The following is a 23028-nucleotide window of genomic DNA, read 5'->3' as shown; positions in this document are numbered from 1 at the left end:
ATGAGCTGGGGGTCGGCCTCTTCTCACAGATAACCAGTGATAGGAGCAGAGGGAACGGCCTCAAGCTGTGCCAGGGGAGGTTCAGGGTGGGAATGAGGAGACATTTCTACTCAGGAAGAGTAATTAGGCACTGGGACGGGCTGCCCAGGGAGGTGGAGGAGTCACCGCCCCTGGGGGTGCTCAGGGAGAGGTTGGACGTGGTGCTTGGGGACAGGGTTCAGTGGTGACGGTGGTATTAGGGTGATGGTTGGACCGGATGATCCTGGAGGGGTTTTCCGAGCTTAATGAGTCTGTGATTGCATGACATGAAGAAAATGCGAGCGCACAGGTCTGCCTGCAGACACTACAGGCAGCTATCAGCTCTGCTCATCTCCTGTTATCTCCTGTCCGTGCAGGACAGCCGCAGGCGTGGAGCTGGGCCACTTGCCGGGTGACACACCTGCCGCTTCCACTCAAACCTAGCCTCCAGTGACTCTTTTTATTCAATTAAACTCAACTTTAGAAAACGACCTCGCTACACGCCCGCTCAGTGCGCGCCCTCTTTATTTGTGTCCCCACAGTGCCCCCGACCCTTTAGGGGCGCCCCTCAGGGGTCCCAGGCGGCGCACCAGCACCGCTCCGCTGCGCCAGCGAGCCGGGCTGCGGCTCCTCCCGGACCCTGAGGCCTCCTCCCGGCCATGGGGGTGCGGCGGTGCCCGGCGGTGCCCCCCTTGTCCCCCTCCATCCCTTCTCCGCCCGGTTCCCCTCAGCCCTCCCGCCAGAGCCAGCTGCGAGCTCCCCCCTCCCAACCGCCGCCCCACCGCCCTGCCGCCCGCGCGGCGCTGCGCATGCGCAGCGCGCTCCCAGGCATGCTCACTGACTGGGGGGGGGGGGGAGCGGGACGCGGTGTCGCGGCGCTGCCCGCCTCGGCTCGGCTCGGCTCGGCGGGGCTCGGCTCGGCTCGGCTGGCGCCATGCGGCGGGCGGCCGCGTGCCTCCGCGCGCTGTGCCTCCTGCTGCAGCTCCGCGCCGCAGGTGAGCGGGGGGCGCCGGGGCGGGCCGGGCCGGGAGCACCTGTTGGGGCGGGAGGGAGGGGGGGGGGGGGGGAGCGGCGGGCGGGCGGGCGCCGTTCAGCACCACGGACAGCGACCGGCGGCCGAGCCCTTCCGAACCCGTCCGAACCCCTCCGAGCCCCTCCGAGCCCCTCCGAACCCTTCCGAGTCCGCCCGAGCCCCGCGGCCCGAGCCCCGCCGTGAGGGGGGCGGCGGTTGGGGGCGCCCCGTGTCGGTTACGGGCTCCCCGCGGCCGTTGCTGCTCCCTTGTCCGCCGGGATCGGGGCTCTGAGCGGGGTTTTCAGGCTGGGGGGCTCACCAGCTGCGGATTAGACTTCGCGAAGTGTAATTAGCCGAGGCAATTAAGCACGGGAAGAGCCCGAACTTGGTGCCCCCTCACCCCGGGGCGCTGGGGGGCTGCTGGGGGGAGCCGGCGGTACCTCCTGCCAGAGGTCTGCCCGCCCCGCCAAGTGCAACTCCTTCCCTTGAGGCACCGAGAAAGCCTGCGAAGCTTGACCTTTACCGTGAAAAGGCCTCGAAAATTACAAGGAATTAAGAGAAAAACACCCCGCAGAAGTTCATACGGTGCTACGGTGTTCCCCGGGCAGCCTTGGAAAAGAAGGGCTTCAGAGAAAGCAGCAGGAAGGCCGGACAGGGGCTGAATGCAGCCCTCGTGTGTTGGGCACGGCTCCCAAACACACGGCTCCCATGGACGGCACGAAGCGGGCTTCCTGCAGGCAGGGCTGAGCGCGGCTGGCTCCTGCGGGAAGCCACCGAGGATGTCATAACGATAACATAACACGGCGAGCTTAAACTGCTCTGATTTCCCCCTTTCATCCGATGCGAGTAGAAAATTTGGTCTTTTCATGGAGTACCGTTACAGACATCTTTTATGTATAGCCCAAACTTATGAATTATTGATGGTGCTTTTGCAGCTTTGGTTCATGCGATATCATAAAATGCGTTCCACTTGCCACTAGTGTTGGATCACAAATTATACCCCAAATGTCATTTTTTTGTGTGCCGTGATGCAAACTGCTTGGCTTTTCACGTTTCTTTTTGTTCTGAGGATGAATATACGCGAGGCATGCTTCTGCATAAGGGATGCCAAAGAAACCATCAGCAGACATTAAGAAAATCTCCTGTAATGTCAGTTGGTGGTAGTAGATTTTAGAGAAAACATAGCCCTACATTTACCTGATGTGATACTATTGCAAAAAGAACTCATTTTTAATATGTTTAAATAGTGTTTTTTAATAGAAAGGCAACGCATGTCATATTGAAAATCTGGTTTGCTCTGGAAAGGCAATTCTATTACACTTGTGTCACAGTAGCCACATACATATCTGCCAAAAAAATAACAAAATAGCCTTGTTGTGATTGAGAATTTCCATGTCCTTAAAAAGGTATCATTTTACTAAGTTGATTCAGACACCTATTCCAATAACACATGACAGCTGTGTAAACAGAAAATTAACTTCTATTGTGCTGCTGGTATCCTGGTATATCTCTTGCTGAAATCAAAGACACTTGTGTGTGCATTTCAGGAAACAGAATTAGACCCTTACGTTGAGTGCAGCAGGTGAAGTAATCAACCTATGCAGAGCTTGCTGTTAAAGGAAGACCTAAATTTGTAGCTACTGATTACAGGTCAGCATGAATCTTTGACTTCTATTAGGCATTGCATGAGAGAGTGCAAGACAGGTTATACTCTTTTTTAGTTGCTATGATCTAATACGTGTTCTTGCAGTGAAAAATTTATGTCTCCCAAGATGACTAGAGAGCATTGTTTCCTTGTAAAAGAATGGCAGGTGGTAGCAAAACCACAAAGTGATGCATTAGACTAACATGCAATTAGAGCTATTTGCGTCATCAAGATTACTCAACTAATTAACTGTTTCACCTCACTTTCTTTTTTAGCAAATTGTATGAAAAGAGTTAAAACATACAATGGATTAAATATCTCCTCATAGGAAATAACCCAGGAAAATCATTTAGACTAGAAAAAAACTTAGTCAACAATGAGCATATTAACCCACCCCCTGCCTTTTGTTAAAATCTTAAGAAATCATTTTGTATGAAATTTGTATGAAGAGGAACAAATTCTGTTCCTGGAAAATCAAAGAGGTAGCAACTGAGTATTTGATTGGGTCATCTAAGACATGGCTGATTGAGCAAAGGCCTTACGGTAGCTTGATCAGGGCTTCAGATACCTCATTTTATTCTTCTCTTCATCAGTGAAGAGATGCATTGACATCCTTTAGTCAGTATGGACCACTATTTCCCTACCAGCCTTTTCAGAGAGGAAGCGTGGGGGTCCTACTCTCAACCTCTTGGTAGATCCATTCTCCAACCCTGCTGGTTGGATCAGGTGAAATTCAAGGTAGGAAATAGGGGCATTTTATTTTCTTGGGGCCATGCTTTGAGCACAAACTAACACTTCTCTGGGCAAAACTCTCTAGGTAGAGAAACATATCTTCTAAATATGCTAGGCCACTTCTCATTTAATTGCTACCAAAGCCCACAGGGTGATGTTACCATGTCCTGCTGAGCAGAAACGAGTCCTTCAACTTTCCTGGTCAAACGTGCAGTGTGTTGTATTCTCATGGTTAGAAATGACTGGAGTAGACTGCAATTTCTAATCAGGTATTGGGGGTCCTATTTTCTAAAAACTACAAAAGTTCTGTCACAAAAATAAGAAAATCTGGGGATTTTCCAGGCTGTTTCTAGGGCTGAAATGTGATTTGCACAAAATGCATTTGCCATCAGATCCATATCAGTAGCCTCATGCTAGTGTGTGAATAATGCTAGCTTCTAAATACATTTAGAGTCAATGTGAAGGAGCTATTGATTTAAAAAACGTATTGGAATTCTGCTTCATTACACTACCGTAATCTAAATGTAGCTGGTACTTATAATTGCCTTCAGTGGAAAACATATTGCTGGGCTTGTGTGGGTGGCTTTACTAGAATAGACATTTGTGCCTTTTATTAGTAGACTCGTGGATAATCAGAGGGTAGTCATCTGTCCCTTTAAAAGTTCAGCTGGGGAAAAATAGCTTTATAATTCAGTGTCTGGCTTCGTATTATTCTTGAAGAAAAAGAAGAGATTCTTGTCGTGTGTTTACATGTAGAAATTCTTGCTATTCACAATTTTTGAAAGGCATCATCTTCTACGAGGGGGTTATGTTCAGTACAGCCATTAGGAAATTAGTGAGGTTTGTGAGCTTGGAATCCCTGCACAATTTCATTTGGTGCATTATGAGAAGACTGAAACATCTTAGACAGCAAAGGCTGGTTCCAGCTTCTCCAGAGAGTGAAGCTGGAGACTTGCTTAAAAGCCACAAATTTGGCTCTTGAGGGAGTCTCTCTGTCTCGAGAGCAGCTAACCAGATACAGCAGGTGGCTGTGGAGGTGGCCCCCCTCTGCGGGCATGTTCTCAGGCCTGGTAGGGGGCTAGAAGAAGGGGTGAGACTCATTCCATAGAGCACGGTTGTTGTCCTTTCTGATTTTCAGCATGGTTTTGGAATAAGTGCTTGGAGAAGCTTAATAAAATGTGTTCAGAAATCCTGGTGTGATCTCCTAGAGCAGTATTAGTGAAACAGAAAAGCAAAAAAAAAAAAAACCAACACCCACACCTGCTAAAACCTTAAGACTGAAGTTTGCTTTCCTTCATAACAGCTACTGATTTCCATGGAGATACTATATATTTACATCCACGTTATGCAGAACAGAATTTAGCCACAGCCTTCATTTGGAAAATGACAGTAATCACAAAATTAGCACATCAGTGCGGTACCTTCTCACATTTTCTGGGGAAAAAACAGTCTGATGAGAAACTATATGGTACATCGGTGCCAGGGCATGAGTGTGGCGGAATACTTAAGGGCCTTTGGGACCAACGGCTCATCCATTAACTCACATGAGTGGACCTCCTGAAATCAATGCTCTGTAGTATCCAGTTTCATTATTGACATATTAGGCAACAGGCCCATAAGATGAGATGCAAAGTGCCTTTTTGAAAAAGATACCACCGATGTGCTTAATTCTAACTCACTATAGCTGTGGATATTTTTGGCCAGAGCACTTTTTTTTTTTTCCTTTTTTTTTTTCCCTACTGAAAAGGACTAATTCAGCAAAAACTGAATTTACAGTCATTTCTATTTTCAGCAGATTGCTTATCACAGAAGGAAAAGAATCCCTTGCAATTCTTCCTCGCACGCTTTCTCTCTCTCTCACATATGCACGTGTTTTCCCTCACGTGTAGAGAACAGAAAATGAAAATACGCCTCCAACATGCCTACATATTTTGTCCATATTAATCACCTGAACTTTTTGTTTTGGTCAGAAATTCTGAACATTTTGTTCAAGGGCAAATCAGATATTTTTTTCCAAAATTTTCCAGTTGTCCTGTGTTTGCTCAGCTCTGGTACAGGTCACTTGCTTTGAATTTTGACATACAAAGGGTGCTACTCCTTTAATATAAAACACTTTTTTAAATTAAAAAACCAGCCTTTTTCCATATCAGACCTTGCTAGGAAAGCACAGAGCCCTTCCATAAAAAATGGGGATAGAAATTATGAAGTATTCGTGTTACAATTTTCACTGCATTATTGCTATCACTGTGACATTTTATCTGTATAATCATTGTACCTGCATTGTCATTCTTTGTTTTTCTATAACAATTATATCTAGTCCTATGTTGCTTCTTGAATTAGACCTTTAAGTGTGTCCTTATGCTAACAACGAACTCTTGGCTTTAATTACATGTAGGAGGTGTGCTTCCTCTTTGCCCATAAGCAAGGCTTTGAACGTAATGGGACAGAGAAACTTCCTTTAGCTGGAGGAGGCTGTGAGAAGCCGTGCAGGAGCATGTCTGATGACAGGTCATTGGGTCTAACAACCTGCTTTGGGTAGGGAATAGCTTCATTTGTGTTGGAGAAGGCTGTGGTTTGAAGGAAGGACCTGATCAGGATTTGTATTTTGTTGTTGCGCTCTGCACCACGGAACAGTCCCACAGCCTACAAGTCCTTACACGCCAAGGACTGCTGTATGTGGGAAAGGGTTTTACCAGGTGAATTCTTTTATCAGTTCAAACTTTCAATATGTGCTACCAAGCTAGCAAGTGGATTCATACTTTTTCCTTTTCAGGTTTGCCTGGTTGGCCTCACGGAAGCACTTTAGAAAGTCTGTTCTGTTTCTCTGACTGTTAGTGAAGTCTTATCACCGAATCACAGGACAGTAATAATTCTTGGCCTACCTTGCTAAACTTGAAGAGTAGTTTTTGATGGGCTAATGCTGTGCAGCCTATCCAAATGAGATTTAGGTTTGATTGATGTACTGCTTTGCTGACGGTAAGACATGCTGTTAACTAGACAGTACAGATGCAAGGCATATTGCCTCCAGACAGCTTTTGTTTTCATTTGTGCTTTCAGCATCATTTAAAACATTTTTATTTCCCATCAGAGATGTTGACTACTCTTGATATGTTAATTTTTTTTCAGTAAGGTGGATGAGGCAGGGATAAAGAAATACATTGTGAGCTTGCGAGGGAGTTTGGTAGGGATTTTTCCTGTTCTACTTTCCCGAAAAGATGATAAAGACAAAGATGACAACTGGTAGCAATGGTGGAAATACTGAAATTAACACAAGCAATGAAATAGAAAATATGCATTCTATGTTACCGTGGAGTTTCTTGTTGCACATTATTTGTTGATGAAAAGTTGCAGCTGATAGGTCTAGAAACAAAGCTCCAAGGCCAAGAAATGCAACTAATGATAATCAGAGATTTTGAGGAAGAAGAGTGTTGAGCAGAAGTATCTAAACTAAAGGAGAGTGTTACAGTGGAGGAACATGGAAGCAAAGAGAAGACAGAAATAGAAAAGCCAGTAAGAGAACATGCAAAATTGTGAAAGAGGTGTTCTTGCTTGTAAGAAATAAAACAAAACAAACCAACCAACCAAACAAACAATAAAGAACAACCACCAACAACTAAGGAAAAGAAGCAGCATGTGAGGAGTTGCAGGGAAGAAGTCAAAGTCAACTGGTAGAAAAGACCTGAAGAAGAAGTAGCAATATATATCAGGAACCTAAGCCAGAATGCTGACCCATCAGAATAATATACAGGTGGAAGAACTGGAAGACAGATTCAACAAATCAGACCAATATAAAAGTTAGTGCCGCATCTGTCACCAAAGAGAATTGGAATGGTTATTAAGTGAGAAGGAAGGGTAGGCTGTCTTCCAGGAGCAAAGGTAGACACAAACATGCTGCTGAGATAAGTTCTGGTGCAAGTCTGGAAGTAACCACTGATTGTTGTTCATTTTGGAATAAAATAATAAAACCAAATTTTCCATTTCCCTAAAAATAACTATACTTAGCTGAGAAGTAGGCGAAGATTCAGCCTCTTTTTGATTACAGGAAATAGCATGAAATCACAATCTGAACATCTAGTCTGCTCTCCTCAATGCCAAGGCAGAATAAATGATAACGCTTTGTAAATACACTTGAGGGAGGGAGGAATTTTAGGAGAAGGAATAAAATTATTTTAGTAAAGGGCGATATAAGCGCTGGATGAATGATTGCAAATCCGTCATGAATAATGATGCTCTGAAGTAGAGTTCAAACAGGGTAATGTGACTGGAATATAAAAATTCAGTTTAGGATCAAGTTTGCTAAGCTTATGGAACAGACACCTCTAGAATTGCTTTTTTTTTTGTCTTGTCCTAAGTCTCATTTTCTGAATCCCTGTGTTTCTTGATATAGCTGAAGATTAAAAGACACCTGAATCAGTTTTTGCTATCATGCTGTGCTGCTTCAGTTCTTCATAGTTTCTGGTGGTTTCCCCAGGGACCTCAGAGGAGGACTAGTTTTTTATGTGTGGGTACAAAAGTAGATATGGGAAGAAAAAGAGACTCCCTATCTTCTCCCTCTTAAGGGCTGGAGACTGGCAATATTTACAGGTATGCGTAGCAGAAGTGCTGGTGTTTCTGCCTTAACCTCTCTGAGTGCCTCGTTGGTGCAAACTGTGCTCAGAGCTGAGGTTTGGGTGGCAGGGACAAGAAAGAATATTCATCAGATTAAGAGGAAGCTTTAGGTTCTACCATAGGATCAGTGGTGGCCCACTATTAGGGTCACCTGAGGTGCAGGTAGCAATCTGGGAGTCAGTCTTATCTTGTTTAGGGCCTCGTCCATGGTCTACTGAGATCAATTAAGTTTTCGCACCGGGTACTATCAATGCATGGGACTTGCTGAAATTACTGGGGCTTCATGGACTGCTCGGAAAACTAAGTTCAGCCTGGTAATTTTCTTGGGTCACGTTTGAACTTCTGTGCTGTCAGCTGGTAAAAATACATTTGTTTGAGTGCAGACGATACTTTGTGTAATTAGACTAGTTCAATTCTCATTTCTACAGAATGGGTAACTACCAAACTGTATTGTGCTGTCCATCTTGAAAAGCTGTGGTGATGGATCATGTATTGAATCTGCTGCAGTGAGCTGTGATACTGCCATGATTTTAGCATTGCAGAGGAAGAGAGTCTGTCAGGATCTAGTCAGGAACGGTGATACTGCTATTAAAAATGAGATTTGTGAGCAGGTGAGCTTTTTGGGGAATTCCTTAAACTCTTGGCTTATCAAAAATAAGACAACTGTTCATTTTTAATATTTTTTTTTCTGGATTCAGACAGGATTAACTCTGAAGTTTTACTTGGAATTTACTTTAATATTATTCAGGGAAAAAATGGACTAGTAATTACATTTTCTTCTTCTTTCAATAAAAATAAATGAGATAAAAGGGGAACTTGGAATATTGAAGTGAGGAGGAAATGCAATATAAAAAAATCCTGGGGAAACACAGTGTTTTTTATTCCCTCAGAAACAAAGAAGCAGGAGTGAAGGAAACAATGAGGAACCACATACACAGTGTGTTTGTAGTTAATATGCTCAGCTTCGGAATACGAGTTGCTTGCGATGGAGACATGAAAAGAAAGCCAGTGAAGAAGTGACTATGAGAAGTGCTGATGGTCCCTTGTTTTTATTTTGCCCTTCATGCAACTCTACAAATTGCTAGGTTAAGACCAGCCCTCAGGATTTTATCAATGAAGCCAGCCCTCAGAAAGCTGAATGAGATCCCAGAAAGCTTAAAAAGCTCTGAAATTCAGCTATCTTTAAGGCCATACCCTGCAATTCCTCATTTTTTTCTTCTCTCAGTCATCTTTGCATTTAAACTTGGCAGCAGCTGTACATGTGCCCTCAGTGGTCATTTAGAAATTGACAGTTTTATTTCTTTTTTTTTTTTTTTTTTTTACCATTTGAAAGAATAGCCGTGGGTTTAGCACTGTACTTCATATTGGGAGGATCTGTAAGCATACTGCAGAATGCCTGGGTCTGTGTTCTGTCTTCCTATTGATTTTCTGCTCATGTATGATATGAATTGCCTCACCGCCTGCTGACATGAACCCACTTTTGGCAGTGAATGCAGATCCCAGTGATGCATAGCAATACTATAGCCCAGATAAGATATTGGCGTTGATTTTCCTAACTGAAATTTCATAAGGAAATTAGGTCAACAGAATGTAATTACCTACACTGAAATCTCCTAAGGGCACCGGGTAGAGCTGTGCAAATGGCTGATTATTTTGATTTGCTTACAGAAGCAAAAAAATCAGAGGCAAAAATCAGTCTGAATAGAACAAAATGATTTCTTGTTCAACCTGAATGGAAACATGTAGTTGGTTTGGAGCTGTTCTTCACGGCTCATTATGAGAATTAAAATAATGTTGATTTTTTTTTTTCTTTCTAACTGAAAACCAGTGCACAAATTCACCATTCCCATTAACTCCAGCAGCTTCTGAAGAAGAAATCCCAAGCTGAGCAGAGCGACCTCTCAGGGTTCACTTCTCTTAGAACACAAAGTCCCTTTTGTACCACAGCGTGTTTCTTAGAGCACTCATCCAGGAGGTGACTAATTCAGCTTCAGTTACTTTTTATCTATAAAGGAGATGATCCGTGCCTATTTTTCTGCTCAGAGGGACAGCCTGTCTCCCAGACGAGCAGCTGAATTGGGCTGTGGTGGCTGTTTATTTCTGCTTCCTTTTAGAAAGTCATTATTAGGAAGTACTTTGACTATCAAAAATAAACTTATTTTGCATCTCATGGCAGCAGCAGGGAAGGTTTGGAGTGCAACAGCCCCCTTCTATTGCAAACACGGAGAGGTGATAGAGGTGTTGCCTAATGGTGGGGTGGTAAATTGTGGTTACGGAGTCAAGCATCTGAGTTTTACCTTTTCTCTCTTTCCTACATGTTTAAGTCTGATTTTTCGATCTGGTTCTTGGCCTTTTTTCCTCGATTCCCATATATAAGAGATGATTATTACAACTCTCATTTTTGTTATTACTAGGTGATTAAATACATCAGAAAGTGGGCTGTGTATGTTTTGATAAAGAAGTCAGTACCAGCACAGAAGTTGAACTTGGCTCAGCCACATGCTCTGCTCTTGCATATCATTTCTGAAATGTAGCCCTGACTAGACGTAGAAAACACTTCAAAAAGCTCTGTAAAAATTTAAGAATTTAATACACTTAACATACTTAGTAGACTCTCTGTGGTGTTGCTAAGCTATTGCTATAGAAATTGCATTCAAGGGAATTCTTGTATTCCACAAATAAGCTTTCCAAAACTTGTAGAACCCAAAGTTCTCATCAAATTTATAGAATCATCTACGGAATATCCAAGAGAGACATTCTTAACTTATTCTTTTCTTTCTGCAGGCTGCTTTTCTGGAGACAATGACCACTTTTTGGCAATTCATCAGCGAAAGAGTGGAAAACCTGTGTTTATTTATCACCATGTGCAGAGTGTGGAGAAAAGTCTGGATACAGACAGTTATAAGAATTCCAAACAAAATTTCCATTCCTCTTCCCACACCAAAATAAACAAGCTGCACCCTGCAATAATTGTTAAATCAACCTTCCCCAGACCTGCCTATGACCCGTCCCTCAATCTGTTAGCTATGGCTGGTCAAGATTTAGAAGTGGAAAATCTTCCCATTCCTGCAACAAATGTGATTGTTGTGGTAAGTGCCTTTTTCTGGTTTCTGGAGCTGTTTTGTGAATAAATATGCTTGCAGATAAATATAGACACAGATTTTAAAGTGAGGTATCCAAAGTTCATATTCTTCTGCCTGGCTGATCATCTGAATCTAAATAATGGCCACACATCTTGAAGCTCTTCACTTTAGTAGAACTTGCATTCGTATAGCCTTTCTGTGATCAACAAGCAACCCGATGAACCAGTGTAGTATATAGCTTCTCTGTAGGTAAAGAACGTACCTTTGCCTCAAATGCCTTTAATCCTCTTGTCTTGATTAATATTTGCACTGCTTTTGCTGGATGGGTTTTAAACTTATTCCGAGTAGGGCACAAGAAAACATATTTCAATGAAGAACAATTCTACAGAGGTAGGGAGATTTTAAAAGTCTGATGCAAAGGTTTCATTCACTTCTATTTCTGTAACAAATCCACCATTATGCTTACATAGTTGTCTGAAAGCAAGTCTGTTTCTTGAAAAAAAGTGAGAATTATGTTTTTGTTGGTGTACGCCATGTGTATTACTCCTGGGAGATATGGTCCAGGACCCTCCTCATTCAGTAACCTGTGTGATCTTTCCCCTTCTCAGTGAGGTGATGGCAGCACTCCTTCCTGCAGTGGAGAGCACATCAGTGGAACCATACGACGATGCCACCCTGCTGCATCTTCACCCTTCATGCCAGGGGAGCAGGACAATGTCAGTAGAGTTGTCCTCTGTGGGGTGTGCAGCAGAGTCTGTGTATGTTCTGCACAGACCCTGCTCTGCCTCACCCCGGTGCATGGTTAGCCCTGCCTGATGATGCAGAATTGGGTTTCTTCTTCTTTCTGGAGGGAAAAACAACCATTCGTAACGGCTCACTCACCCATTAGAGTTAACTAATAAAGATTAAATTGAAACAATGTGACTAATTACAATCAGCAGCTATTTGCCTAATTCTGTAAATTGCTTTGTACAAAAGATGCTAGATTAAAAAAGAATGGCCTTCGCAAACAAGGATAGAAGACGGAGTGTACAGCACTGGGAGATGTTAGCACTTGGAGTGTTTCACAATCAATAGTTTCTCTTACTGCTGGTGCCTCTGGAGATCTGCCCTTGCGAAGGCACTGAGTAGTTGTATGCATGCCACTGAGTTTAGTGGAGTGCAGTAAGGGCTCATTTTAATAGTTAAAAAGTAGAGATCTAGCCTCAAAAAGCAGTGTTCTGGGCATGTTTGCACTCCCTGTGAGCAAAGCCTCCTAATTTGAGATTTGATGGCTAATGTAATTAGTGGTCTAGGTTCAGTTGTATGCAGGCATGCTATTGCAGCCTATTTCAGAGCAAAATAAGGAACTGACAGCCTTGCTTCACAGGGACATATCAACTGTCCACACAGTCCCCATGCTGAATGGTACTGATCTGGAGGAGGAAATGTCAAACAAGCTGAATACATTAATGACCCGGGCTTGCTTCAGCCATTAGGGCCAGCACGAAAGCTAAGGTGCCTGCCCTCTTCTCCCACAGCAAGCATTTCACCTCCCGTGAAGATGAAAGCTCTCTGCTAGTGCAGGGAGCTCAGAATATGCACGAGCTCTTATTTTTTTCATTAATGGTGGTGTTACCTGGGAACTATTATTTTAGCAGAGCCTTGCATGCATTTGGAGATCCACAGTGCTCAACTTTGAATGGAGTGATCTTGCAAAATATTCTGGGGCTACTCCGATTTTAGCTGACTGGCTCTGTGACTGCATTAAAACTTAAGTGAGGCAGATTTTCAACAGGAGTCACATAAAAAAAGATCTATTAAATCTACATTAAGTTCTCATTAAGTGACCTCGGTCTGAAGCTTTGCTACTGCATTTGCAGGATGGAGCCGCTGCTCTGAAACCTTCTGTTCTGGCTGGGAACCATATGTGCTTTGAGGGGGGGCTTCACAGCGTGAGCTAATCATGACAAGAAAGCTGCTTGTTGCTTGGGATCTTCAGTTATCTCTCGGTGTGCTGAAGGACAGGGATTTTAGTTTGGTTTTAATGTCATCCTTTACAGAAAAAAAACGCCTTTTGGGAAGCATATATTTTAAAGTAGAAGTGCAGAGAGACTTGGGCAACTCAGTGGAGTAATCCCACAATAAAAAAAATTGGAAGTTGTTTTCCTCTAAAGGGCATCTGTCCCACAGCAGGGTGCTTGCCGTCATCCAAGCACAGCCCTGCTCCTTCCAGGTCTCTGCACTTGGATGCATGGTTTCTCCCTCATGAATTTCATGTTAAGTAGATTGTGATCTTAATGTCATTGCCAAGGGAGTCTGTTTTGTTTTGAATGCACGTATGTCATTCCCTCTTTGTTTTGAACTAGCACTTGCCGCTTGTTGCTGCTTTTTGGATTTTATTATATAGGGCAAGTGGCAACATTTGTTGTTTTGCCCTGGCTGACCCTTTTTGTTCCAGCCTGTAGCAATGTTGTTGGTTGCTCAACTTGAAAGGGCAATTGCTGGTGTTAATGCTTCCTGTAATCCAGTTACATGACTAGTGCACGCTGTGATTTAGAACGAAAGCCTGAAAGGGGGATTGTTTTTTAAAATAAATCAACGCTGTTGCAGCTCTGCAGAGGGGAGGAAACTGAATTCAATCTAATTTCAGTGACTTGAGGTCCATTTTCTTCATGATGGAGGTGGAAAGGTGGGGCGAATAGATGCCTAATGTAGAACGATTACAAGGTTATATTCTGTGCTAAGGACTCTGCCATCTGACAAGCAAAACATTGCCAATGCACGGAAGAGTGCTGTGAAGCCAAGAATTCTGCAGGTATTGTGTCAAAAAATGGTGTTTTGTGGCTCTACCAATAAAAAATGCATGTTAAGAGGTAATATTACATAACCTGAGGAAATTGTACTGCTTGTTTGCCAAAGGGAGGAAGACAAGGGTTTTATTTTCTGGGAGCATGTTTTCTGTACCTGAAGGCTTTCTTTCACATTACCTCCCTTCAGTGCTCAAATCTTGTTGAGGGAAGTAAGGACAATCCAGAGATCTTAGAAACATTTTGACTGTTTTATCAATGTTTTTGTGCTTAGCCATGCATTTTGTTCAGCTGTCATTCAAAAGGACATGAGACCACTCATCTAGAAACTGCTTGGTTAATCCATGCAATTACCTAATTTCTTGGTAACACTTAAGATTTTCTATTTGTTTGGGTTTGTTGGGAACCCAGAAACCATGCATGCATCAAACATATTAGATAGCAGGGAAATGAACAAATTCTCCAAACAGGTCTCTGTTTATTCTAGGTCTTCTCAATACTGAATATGAGCACCAGGAAGGTCAAGGCAGTACACAGACGGCAGAATTAGTATGTGGATGAACACTTATTATTAAAAACATTGCTGCCTAACATACTTTTTATTGAAAAAAACAAGCAAACAAAAAAACATACATACATATATATGTAGTTAGGGTTGAACTTGAGAGAAAAGCAGAAGGACTCGTAGTAAAGGTTACAGCTCGGGCTGGGCCTGAAGTATCACCTCATGGAAGTGCTAAAGCATCAGCACTTGCAACCTGATATAGTTTGGTCTGTCCAAAGTCTCTCTCAGACACACAAGTATGTTGTGCTAACATTGGGCCAAGCTTCTCAGATGCTTTTTTCACTCGTATACTATCAAGTGTTTCAGAAATGTAAAGCTAATCAACTTGCTCACTATATCATTTTTCCCTTTCACCTCCCACTACTACTATGCACCTTCTTATATAAATGTGAAAATCTGTGTCTCTATTTTTGGTGCTTATGGAGTTGACAACGCTGTACCGTAACCTAAAATTCAGTGCATCTCCTCAGTTTCATTTGGTTTGCGTGTGTGTTACTGCATTGAGCTGATTTAACTGGAGTTTCTCTCAGCTAATATCAGAGGGATGTAAGATGCACAGACAGCCCCACAGAGCTTCTCTCTGCATTGCCATGGCTTTTTGTGTGAGGCTGAATTCCTCAGAGCTGCAGCTCTGCCATACCATTACAACTGTTTTGTCATCCACGTTTGACCCTTCTACCTTCAAGCAAGCTGAAAACAAGGAAGCATTTCAGGTGGCAGTGCTCCGAGGTAGGATTCAGAGGAAGAGCAAGGCACATGAATGTATGCAGCTATAAGTAGATACCCACATGTGAGCTAGGTATTCAAGCTTTGTTATATGCAGTGGAGATCTAGCCTATTTGTAGCCGGATGAGCTGTCTAGCACTATTCTGAACAATTTCTGCATGATTAGGGAGTTAATATAGGTCAGGGTCCACATCCAGTAGTCAAACTGCACGTGGTCATCGTGTTCTGGGGGTTAGTACTGATGTCAGCCATTTCCACATCACTTTTCTCACTGCCAGAGAACAGTGCCAGATGCATTTAAACTACCAATACGACATAGCCTTGATGTCTACTCCAGGGTGAGCCGAGTATCTTATCTCTCTAGGCCCAAATGGCTGTACTGACAAGATTTCTATTGGTGATAGTGGGTGCATAAACAAGTGCATGAACAGTTTTGATACCGAGATAATGTGGAAATCCTTTCTGAATCAAGGCACAGTTCAAGTAGGTAGGCTGCTTCGTGGATTTTGGGAAGTTGAAAACCATGAGGCTGTGAAACCACAGCAGAGCTGCTTTTACATTTATGTCACATTACCCCACAGGTATGGCTCCTGCCTAAGTTTCCTCATGATAAATACTTAGAGAAGGTGCAGCTCTTGTTTGCTTACCGACATGGCCTTACACATATAGTTATTCCTCCATTAGTTCCTCATTTCCTGATGCATCAGATTTAATTATTTATGTCAAAGCCAAGGACCTCAGCTACCTTATTTGTTCCTACATTTTATTTCATTATTCCCACCACTTTTTCCTGATGGAAATGTCTCTCTTTCTAATCCTTTTTGCTTTCTGACAAGCCATGGCTTCCACACAGAATGTCCCATCCAAGTTCCCCTAGTGAAAAACAGAATGTCCTTCTCTCTTGTCCTTCATACATCCACCCAAGACTTGCTTTTGATAAGGGGCTTGCTTCTTTCTTTTGAAGACTGGCCAAACAAAGGGAACCAGGCCACAAAGTGTACTTCTTAACACTGAAATTACCTCTACTGACTGGTTTGTTGGAATGCCACAAGAACTGTAGGAAGAGAACCTGGTAAAAAAAAAAAAGCAGGGTCCTTCAATCCTTCTGGTCATGTTCAGCCCCAAAGTATTTTCCTTATAGGTACATTTTTGTGGAGACATTTAATAGAGTTTTTTTTTTTCTTTTTTCATCTTTGTACGAATGGAACAGTGTGGAATTTGCTTTTTGCTTTTCTTCAAACAGAAAATACATGTTTCTTCTCACTGAGATTTTGGTAATGTAAGGTCCCCTTTTTTTTCAAGGCTGCATCACAGAGTATTGGCCACTGGTTTCCATAGGTTTTACCATTTCACTGAGACCTGAGAATATGCTCTGATGATGTTTGTTCACTAATAGCTGTTCCACTTTTCCCCAGCTTTCCACTCCACTGATTTAATGTTTCTCCATAGTCTCACTGATCTTTTCCCTGATATTGAATACATTATTTTGATATAAGACCAAGTCTCTCCTTTTTTTTTTTTTTTTTTTTTTTTTTTTTTTCGATTTTCTGTGTTAGGAACTCTTCTGGCTTTCAAATTCTGTGGCAGCCTCTGTTGGCACAGCATCTGTCCAGCTAATACAGACCTGGACAATCCGCATCTCTGAGCTCAGTTGTTCCTGGAGCGGGTTCAGTAAGGCCATGGTAAACAGTCTGTAGTTACATTTAAATGTGTCTGACTGATGAAAATGCATGGAAGTCTGTGAGTAACTTTGACAGCTGAGTGGTCCATTAGACCAGAAATTTAGAACTGTTTTTAGGAGAGCACAAACCAAAAGTAATTCTTAAGTTGAGGGGCTTGGGACACAGGAGAGGAGAGGAATGGATGATGTCTGGGGGATGTTCTTACTATGGAACAGAGTTTCTGAAAGCAAGTGTTGCTCATGAACTGTCTGCCTCCCATCGGATGTTGTATGACACGTTATGTTGTGTGACCAGCTAACTACAGTTAGTTTGGAAGTTATTCAAAATGTGAATTTTATCTTCCTATTACATTCCGTCTGGTAATGTCCTTATTTTCACTGCGATAGAGGTAGATGTGTGCTCCTCTCCTTCAGTAAAACTAGCCTAAGGGCACCCCCTCTGTAGGCCTTGTGAAGAGGCGGTTGAAACACTTTTGAAATTACAATATGCTACAAAATGGAGCAAGAATAAGGCATAAACGTGTTACCAGTCAGGAGAGCAAGTAGTCCATATACTGGCAGGTCAACCAGTGCTGGGGCAAATAGCCAAGCTGACAGTCTATGAAATACAACAAAAAGTGAGATGTCACTTTTTGCCACTGAGCATCTGAGGCCTGTCACTGCCAACATGAGGGATGGATTGGCATTGGGCCAGGCAGAGGAGACTTAATACAAGATTGTAGCTCTGTAGTAACTTCTCAGAAGAGCCTTCTGAGGAGTAGGATATCCAAATCCAACAGGGTATCAAATGGTCCCTCACTGTTTCCAGGTCATGTGTTTGTCTGATGCTTGAAGCAAGAGAGGACAAGTGCTGTGCTAATCAATGGTGAAGTTTTAAGATCTTAATATAATTACAGTACTGAATTGCTAACAAGTTCTAAATGTTAGTCACACATTACAACAGTGGGCACTGTCAGTCAGTACCCTTGTTGTGTCCCTTTACATTTTACATCATGACCAGATCTTTACAGCGTTCTGCTTCTAAACTCAAGTCCACCTTCTAATTAAAGACTGATGCTCATCATTATCTTAGTCCTTTCTTAAGTAATTACACTGCGTGCAACATATCTGCAGCAAGCCTTGCAAACAGACCTAGTCGCCTGCAGCTCTGTCATTCTGGATTTCGTTTGCACAAAGAAATCTAGAGAGTCTGCATTAGCTGGCCTCATTTGCTTTCTGCTTCCTTCTGTGCACTTCAGCAAGGATAATTGCATGCTGAACCATTATCATGGTATTGTGTTTGCTGTCAGTCTTTGTGGAAAACAGGAAAGATTGCATTAGGTTGTAACATGCACTCAGACCTCCTTAAGGCACTTTTTTTGTTGTCTGACTAGCAAAAAGTTAATAGTATGTTAGTGGAATATTTAGTAACCCAGTGCTTTAATTGATTAGCTTACTGCTGGCAACTTTGGAGTTATTTTCTATATCATGCAGTGGTGAACAAAAGCTAGTAGTATCTTTCATAAATTGCCCAGTTCCTCTGTGATTACAGTTTTCCTTTTCCACCATTTTTCAGTGAAGAGAATATGTTTCTTGAAGTCATTTAGTGTTCATGAGCTGCACAGTTTAAATGAAAACTGGATTTCAGAAGCAGCCATGTCATTGCTTTCAAACTAAAGGTTAAATTTTCATTGGCAGTTACTGTTGTAAAGTTCATCTGTAAGAAAAAGATAAGGTGAGTATCAACTGTTCCATGCTTCTTTCAGCTGCGTGTTCCTTTAATTGGCCAGTCCCAGCTATAAAGTAGATACTTGTGTGTAGGAGAAAGGAATGTTTTTCCTTTTTTCCATTTTTTTTTTCCTCCAGGAAAAACTTTTTTAATTGATAAAACACTTTTTGGCAAAACAGAGATTCCCCATGACATTGGATTGCATTCAGCAACAGTTGCCGCCAAATCAAAGATCTACATTTTTACTTAAGCATTTTCAAGATGTCTCAAAAATGCAGGGGAACTGAGATATGACAGAAAGGCTGTATACCGAAGTGTGAGAGACCTGGCTCGAAGCCTTACCCTAAAGGAGGCAGAAGAGAAAACTAAACTTGAGTCTTTCTCATTTCACATGATTTAGTCACTGAGCAAAGGGGTACTGATAGCCCATGTCTCATACTCACATTTGTTTGACCCAACAGACTTTGTTCAGTCAACTGAAAATTCAAGGTAGTGTTAATCTTAGGCTGGTCCAATACAAATTTCTTGTATGTGTTTTGATTTGGTCCTTGAAATAGAGGAAAAAAAAATAAAAACAAACAGCCCCCTGCTGCCTCTGTATTACATGGCCCGATTTATTTGGCCATGTTGTGCTGATTTCCAGGAGAAAGACACAAAACGTTAGAGCGAAGTGCATTTTCCACCCCTGCCATTTGCTTGTCTCCTTTGTGACAATGCAGAAGCTACACTTGGGTGTTGCAGCCTTTCAGCTTCTCAGCAGCTCTTGCTCCCCTTCCTGGCTGGAGCTGCACTGACCCCATTCCCCCTTAACAGTACACAGGGTTGCATTTCAGCAGTTCGATCCATGTTCTGTTTTCCTTTTATAATGAGCTGAACCCTGTTACTGTCTAAATGTGGCAGAGGAGAGGGAAGAGTTCACTGGCATGCACAGTTCCAGGTGCCATCACTGGAATCGTGGGTGCTTGACATCCAAAGTCATAAATGAACAAAATTACCCACCATGAGACCCAGCCATAAATAAATATTTTGACAACTCCCCACAATAAATCTATGCATTGCATTGATAGTGTTCAGGAATAAAGACTGAAGAAGCCTACTTTTTTTTTTCTTCTTTTTTACTTCTTTTTTTAAATTTTATTTCTGCTAGAGCCCTCAGAGAACTATATTTGTGGAAAGCCAAGTTCCTCTACAATAACATTTAAAAGACAGATAAAGGGCACTCAGATAAAAAGACAGCAAGACAGCATGTGTTTCGTTATCAGTCAGTGTTTTGTTGGATCTGGCAGTTCAGCCTCTGGAATAATCTTTCCAGTTCTTCACTTCTGACATCATTGTTAGGGGAAGTGACAGCTTCTCAAAAGCTCCTCAATAGATGGTTCATAGTGTGTTTTTTGTGTGCAACCCCTTAAATGTTAAGCCTTTTAAAAACAGCTTTTGTAAAAGAAAAATAATGCATTTTTATATAACTACATGAATATATGATATTTTTAAAACATGATGACGTATTGAATCAGAGAAACAGTTAGGAAGCAGAAAGTGATCTTTGGAACACAGTCTACAAAGCCTCATAGATCAAGTATTACTGCACTTCAGCATCTCTCTGACCAAAAATAAATATTGAATTCACAAATGAAGTGCACAGGCTGGGAGGGTATTGGAATTTGAAAATGATCGGCGAGCTGTCAACTGAACAATGTTTGTTCAGTCCCCTTGGTATTGAAACAGTTCATGGAAAGGGGAAGAACCCAGGGAGGTAAGCAGAGAGGTACAGTCTTTGTTGTTGTTGCTGAAAGCATTCAAGTAATGGTTTGCTGTCCTTCCTTTGGAGGTCAGTCATGACTGACAATCTGGGATGGAGCTAATTCTTACTTGGCTCTGCACCACAGTAAACTGGTGGAAAATACTTCAAGGGGATGCATTGTGAATGAGTCCAGAGGAGGGCCACAAAGGTGATCAAAGGGCTGGAGCACCTCTTCTTTAAACACAGGCTGAGGGAGCTGGGGTCGTTCAGCCTGGAGGAGAGGAGAGAGGGCTCTGGGGAGACCTTACAGCAGCTTTCCTGTACCTAAAGGGGGCCTGCAGGAGACCCAGGTGGGGACTCATTAGGGAGTGTAGTGACAGGACAAGGGGGAATGGCTTTAAAGTAAAAAAGGGTGGATTTAGATTAGATATTAGGAAGAAAATCTTCCTTCAGAGAGTGGTGAGGCCCTGGCACAGGCTGCCCAGAGCAGCTGTGGCTGCCCCATCCCTGGAGGTGCTCAAGGCCAGGCTGGATGGGGCTTTGGGCAACCTGGGCTGGTGGGAGGTGTCCCTGCCATGGCAGGGGGTTGGAGCTGGGTGGGCTTTGAGGGCCCTTCCAACCCAAACCATTTTGTGATTCTCTGAATACGTGCTAGAAGCATTGCGAAAAGCGTTGTGGGTATACATCAAGGCTGCTAATAAAATAGCGACAAATAGTGTAGGAAAGTGTTTGACAGCTTATGTTATTTCTATGTTTATTTAAACATGAATTGAAAGAGATTTACATTTCAGACTTCATTAGCTGTTGGAGAATAAAAGTGGAATGTCTGCTTTATACAGATTTGGCTGGGGATACGCATTCTCTTTGGGAATCGTCATTGTGTAATAAACTGTAACATAGAAATCAATGACAATATAGTCAGGATTTTTACGTTTATAATATGCTAAAGTCAATTTGGCTTGATTTACACAATGTCATTGATTGAGTTTAATTTGGCTTTTTTGCCCCTTTTCTTGTTGGTGGCCTTAGAATAAGAGGTTATATTTTTGCTGGTACTAATTATACTAGAAACATTGTTGGTGTTTTTTGAAAACACACTGAAAGAAATAAGGATCACTTGCCTTATAATCCTGTGGTGGTCTGGCAACATTTATCTCTTTCTGCACTGTTTAGCCAAATTGTTGCTGATACTCTTTCTTCAGGCAACACATAACATATTGTCTAATTAAGAACAGAGCTCTTGAGGCTAATACTTACAAATAAATATGATATTTTAATTTCATAGTTTCATTTCAGGTACTGTACCATGCGGTTTTATAGAAGTACCTTATTCTGAGCTGACAGGTCATTAAAACAAACATTTTGGGCTAGGAAGATAAACACTGCTCTTTTCTTTTGAAGTCTTTGCATTTGTTGGGCAAAATAAAGCTAAAAGACTATAGAAATGATATTCCTTGCCTAAATGTGATAATGAAGAAGAAGAAAACAGAAATCCTCAAATCCCTCTCGTAGGCTTTGTCTGGAAAGGTGTAGCACAATGCTCTGCCTTGTTAGCCACAATGGAAGTATATACGGGCAATAAAAATTTACCTGAAAATTAAATATACTCACTCAATTTCTTCCACTTTTTTGTGTTTATGCTATAACTACACTGGTTAAAGACCTCTCCCCTTTGTCCATTGCCTACTAAGACAGAAGCTGAAGGATTTCTAGGTTGACCCTGGTAGGAATACTCTGTTAAAGGATGGCTGGGCAGGGGAAGGGAAGGTGGTTATTAGCTATGAGAATGCCTTTCTGACGCACTTTATACATACTTTAGTGGTTGCAACAAGGGATTATTGACTGGAACTGGAATAACAAGGAAACATTAACTGTGAATTTAAAAGACCACACACACTGTGAAATAGCAAGAAAGGTATTGAATGTTGATCAGGAAAAAAAAAAAGTCAACAACTGACCGCTCCAGAATTAGGTAATAGGACAATAATTAAATAGATACTTTGAAATCCATACACTAAATCAAAAATTCAATTGTAGCTTTAATTTTTAAATGTGCTTCCTAAGAAACTCCCTGAAAATGGATATAACCTTTAATGAAATAACTGTAATGTGAAGCTTTCAGTAATGAATGAATTAGAAAACCATATGGATACATTAAGTGGAATAATAAATGTACCATACACAAAAGTAGGACATTCATAAATCATTTATGATGTCCTTTCTAATCAGTTCTTGGTTCTTTGAGTCTTAATTGAAAGCCAGGGTAGCTGGATATTAGAAAAACTAAATTTGTTAGTCAGATAACAGACAACTTTCATTAAAGCATTAATTAATTTTAGAAGGCTAAGGGCCTGATACATTACAAATACTTGCAGAACAGTGCTAATTTATTATTTTTTAAATTATTTTCATTACTGTCTTCTTTTGTTCGATGAAAATTATTCATGTTCTACTTTAACTTGCTCAGCAAGTATGTTGGGATACTACTGTGCTTATGGAATAGTGCTGTCTTGCCCAATGAATTGCTTCAAACTGCTGCATGGTACAGTAACAGAAGTAAGATGACTATTGCTACAGTAACTGTGAATGAGCTTCTTCCCTCTTTTCAGGCAGAGATTTAGAGGACCTGTGGTAGGCAGTTCACTCTGCACAGTCCTTCTTGCCATTAGAGAGAAGGGAACACTACAGAAAATATCTTCTTCCTTTTCACTTTTCTTGTT

At 42.0% G+C, this 23028-nt stretch overlaps 1 protein-coding gene across 4 annotated transcripts in view; it reads left to right on the top strand.

The window, feature by feature from the left end:
• The first annotated feature begins 860 nt into the window (after positions 1–860).
• The window catches only part of PTPRR (protein tyrosine phosphatase receptor type R), a 140908-nt gene continuing 118740 nt past the window's right edge, over positions 861–23028 (top strand). Inside the window, exons 1-2 of one of the 4 annotated variants that reach the window (XM_027455598.3) lie at positions 861–1013; positions 10800–11104. In XM_027455598.3, coding sequence (XP_027311399.1) covers positions 953–1013; positions 10800–11104 — 366 coding nt within the window. In that variant the 5' untranslated portion in view covers positions 861–952. Of the gene's footprint in view, positions 1014–1229; positions 2681–3087; positions 3414–10799; positions 11105–23028 lie in introns of those variants that run through there. The other 3 variants (XM_027455592.3, XM_072034903.1, XM_072034904.1) reach the window with 3 other exon arrangements.

Source organism: Anas platyrhynchos, chromosome 1, assembly GCF_047663525.1.
Source record: "Anas platyrhynchos isolate ZD024472 breed Pekin duck chromosome 1, IASCAAS_PekinDuck_T2T, whole genome shotgun sequence".
Classification (NCBI taxonomy): Eukaryota; Metazoa; Chordata; class Aves; order Anseriformes; family Anatidae; genus Anas; species Anas platyrhynchos.
This window is presented reverse-complemented; position numbering and strand designations above follow the sequence as displayed.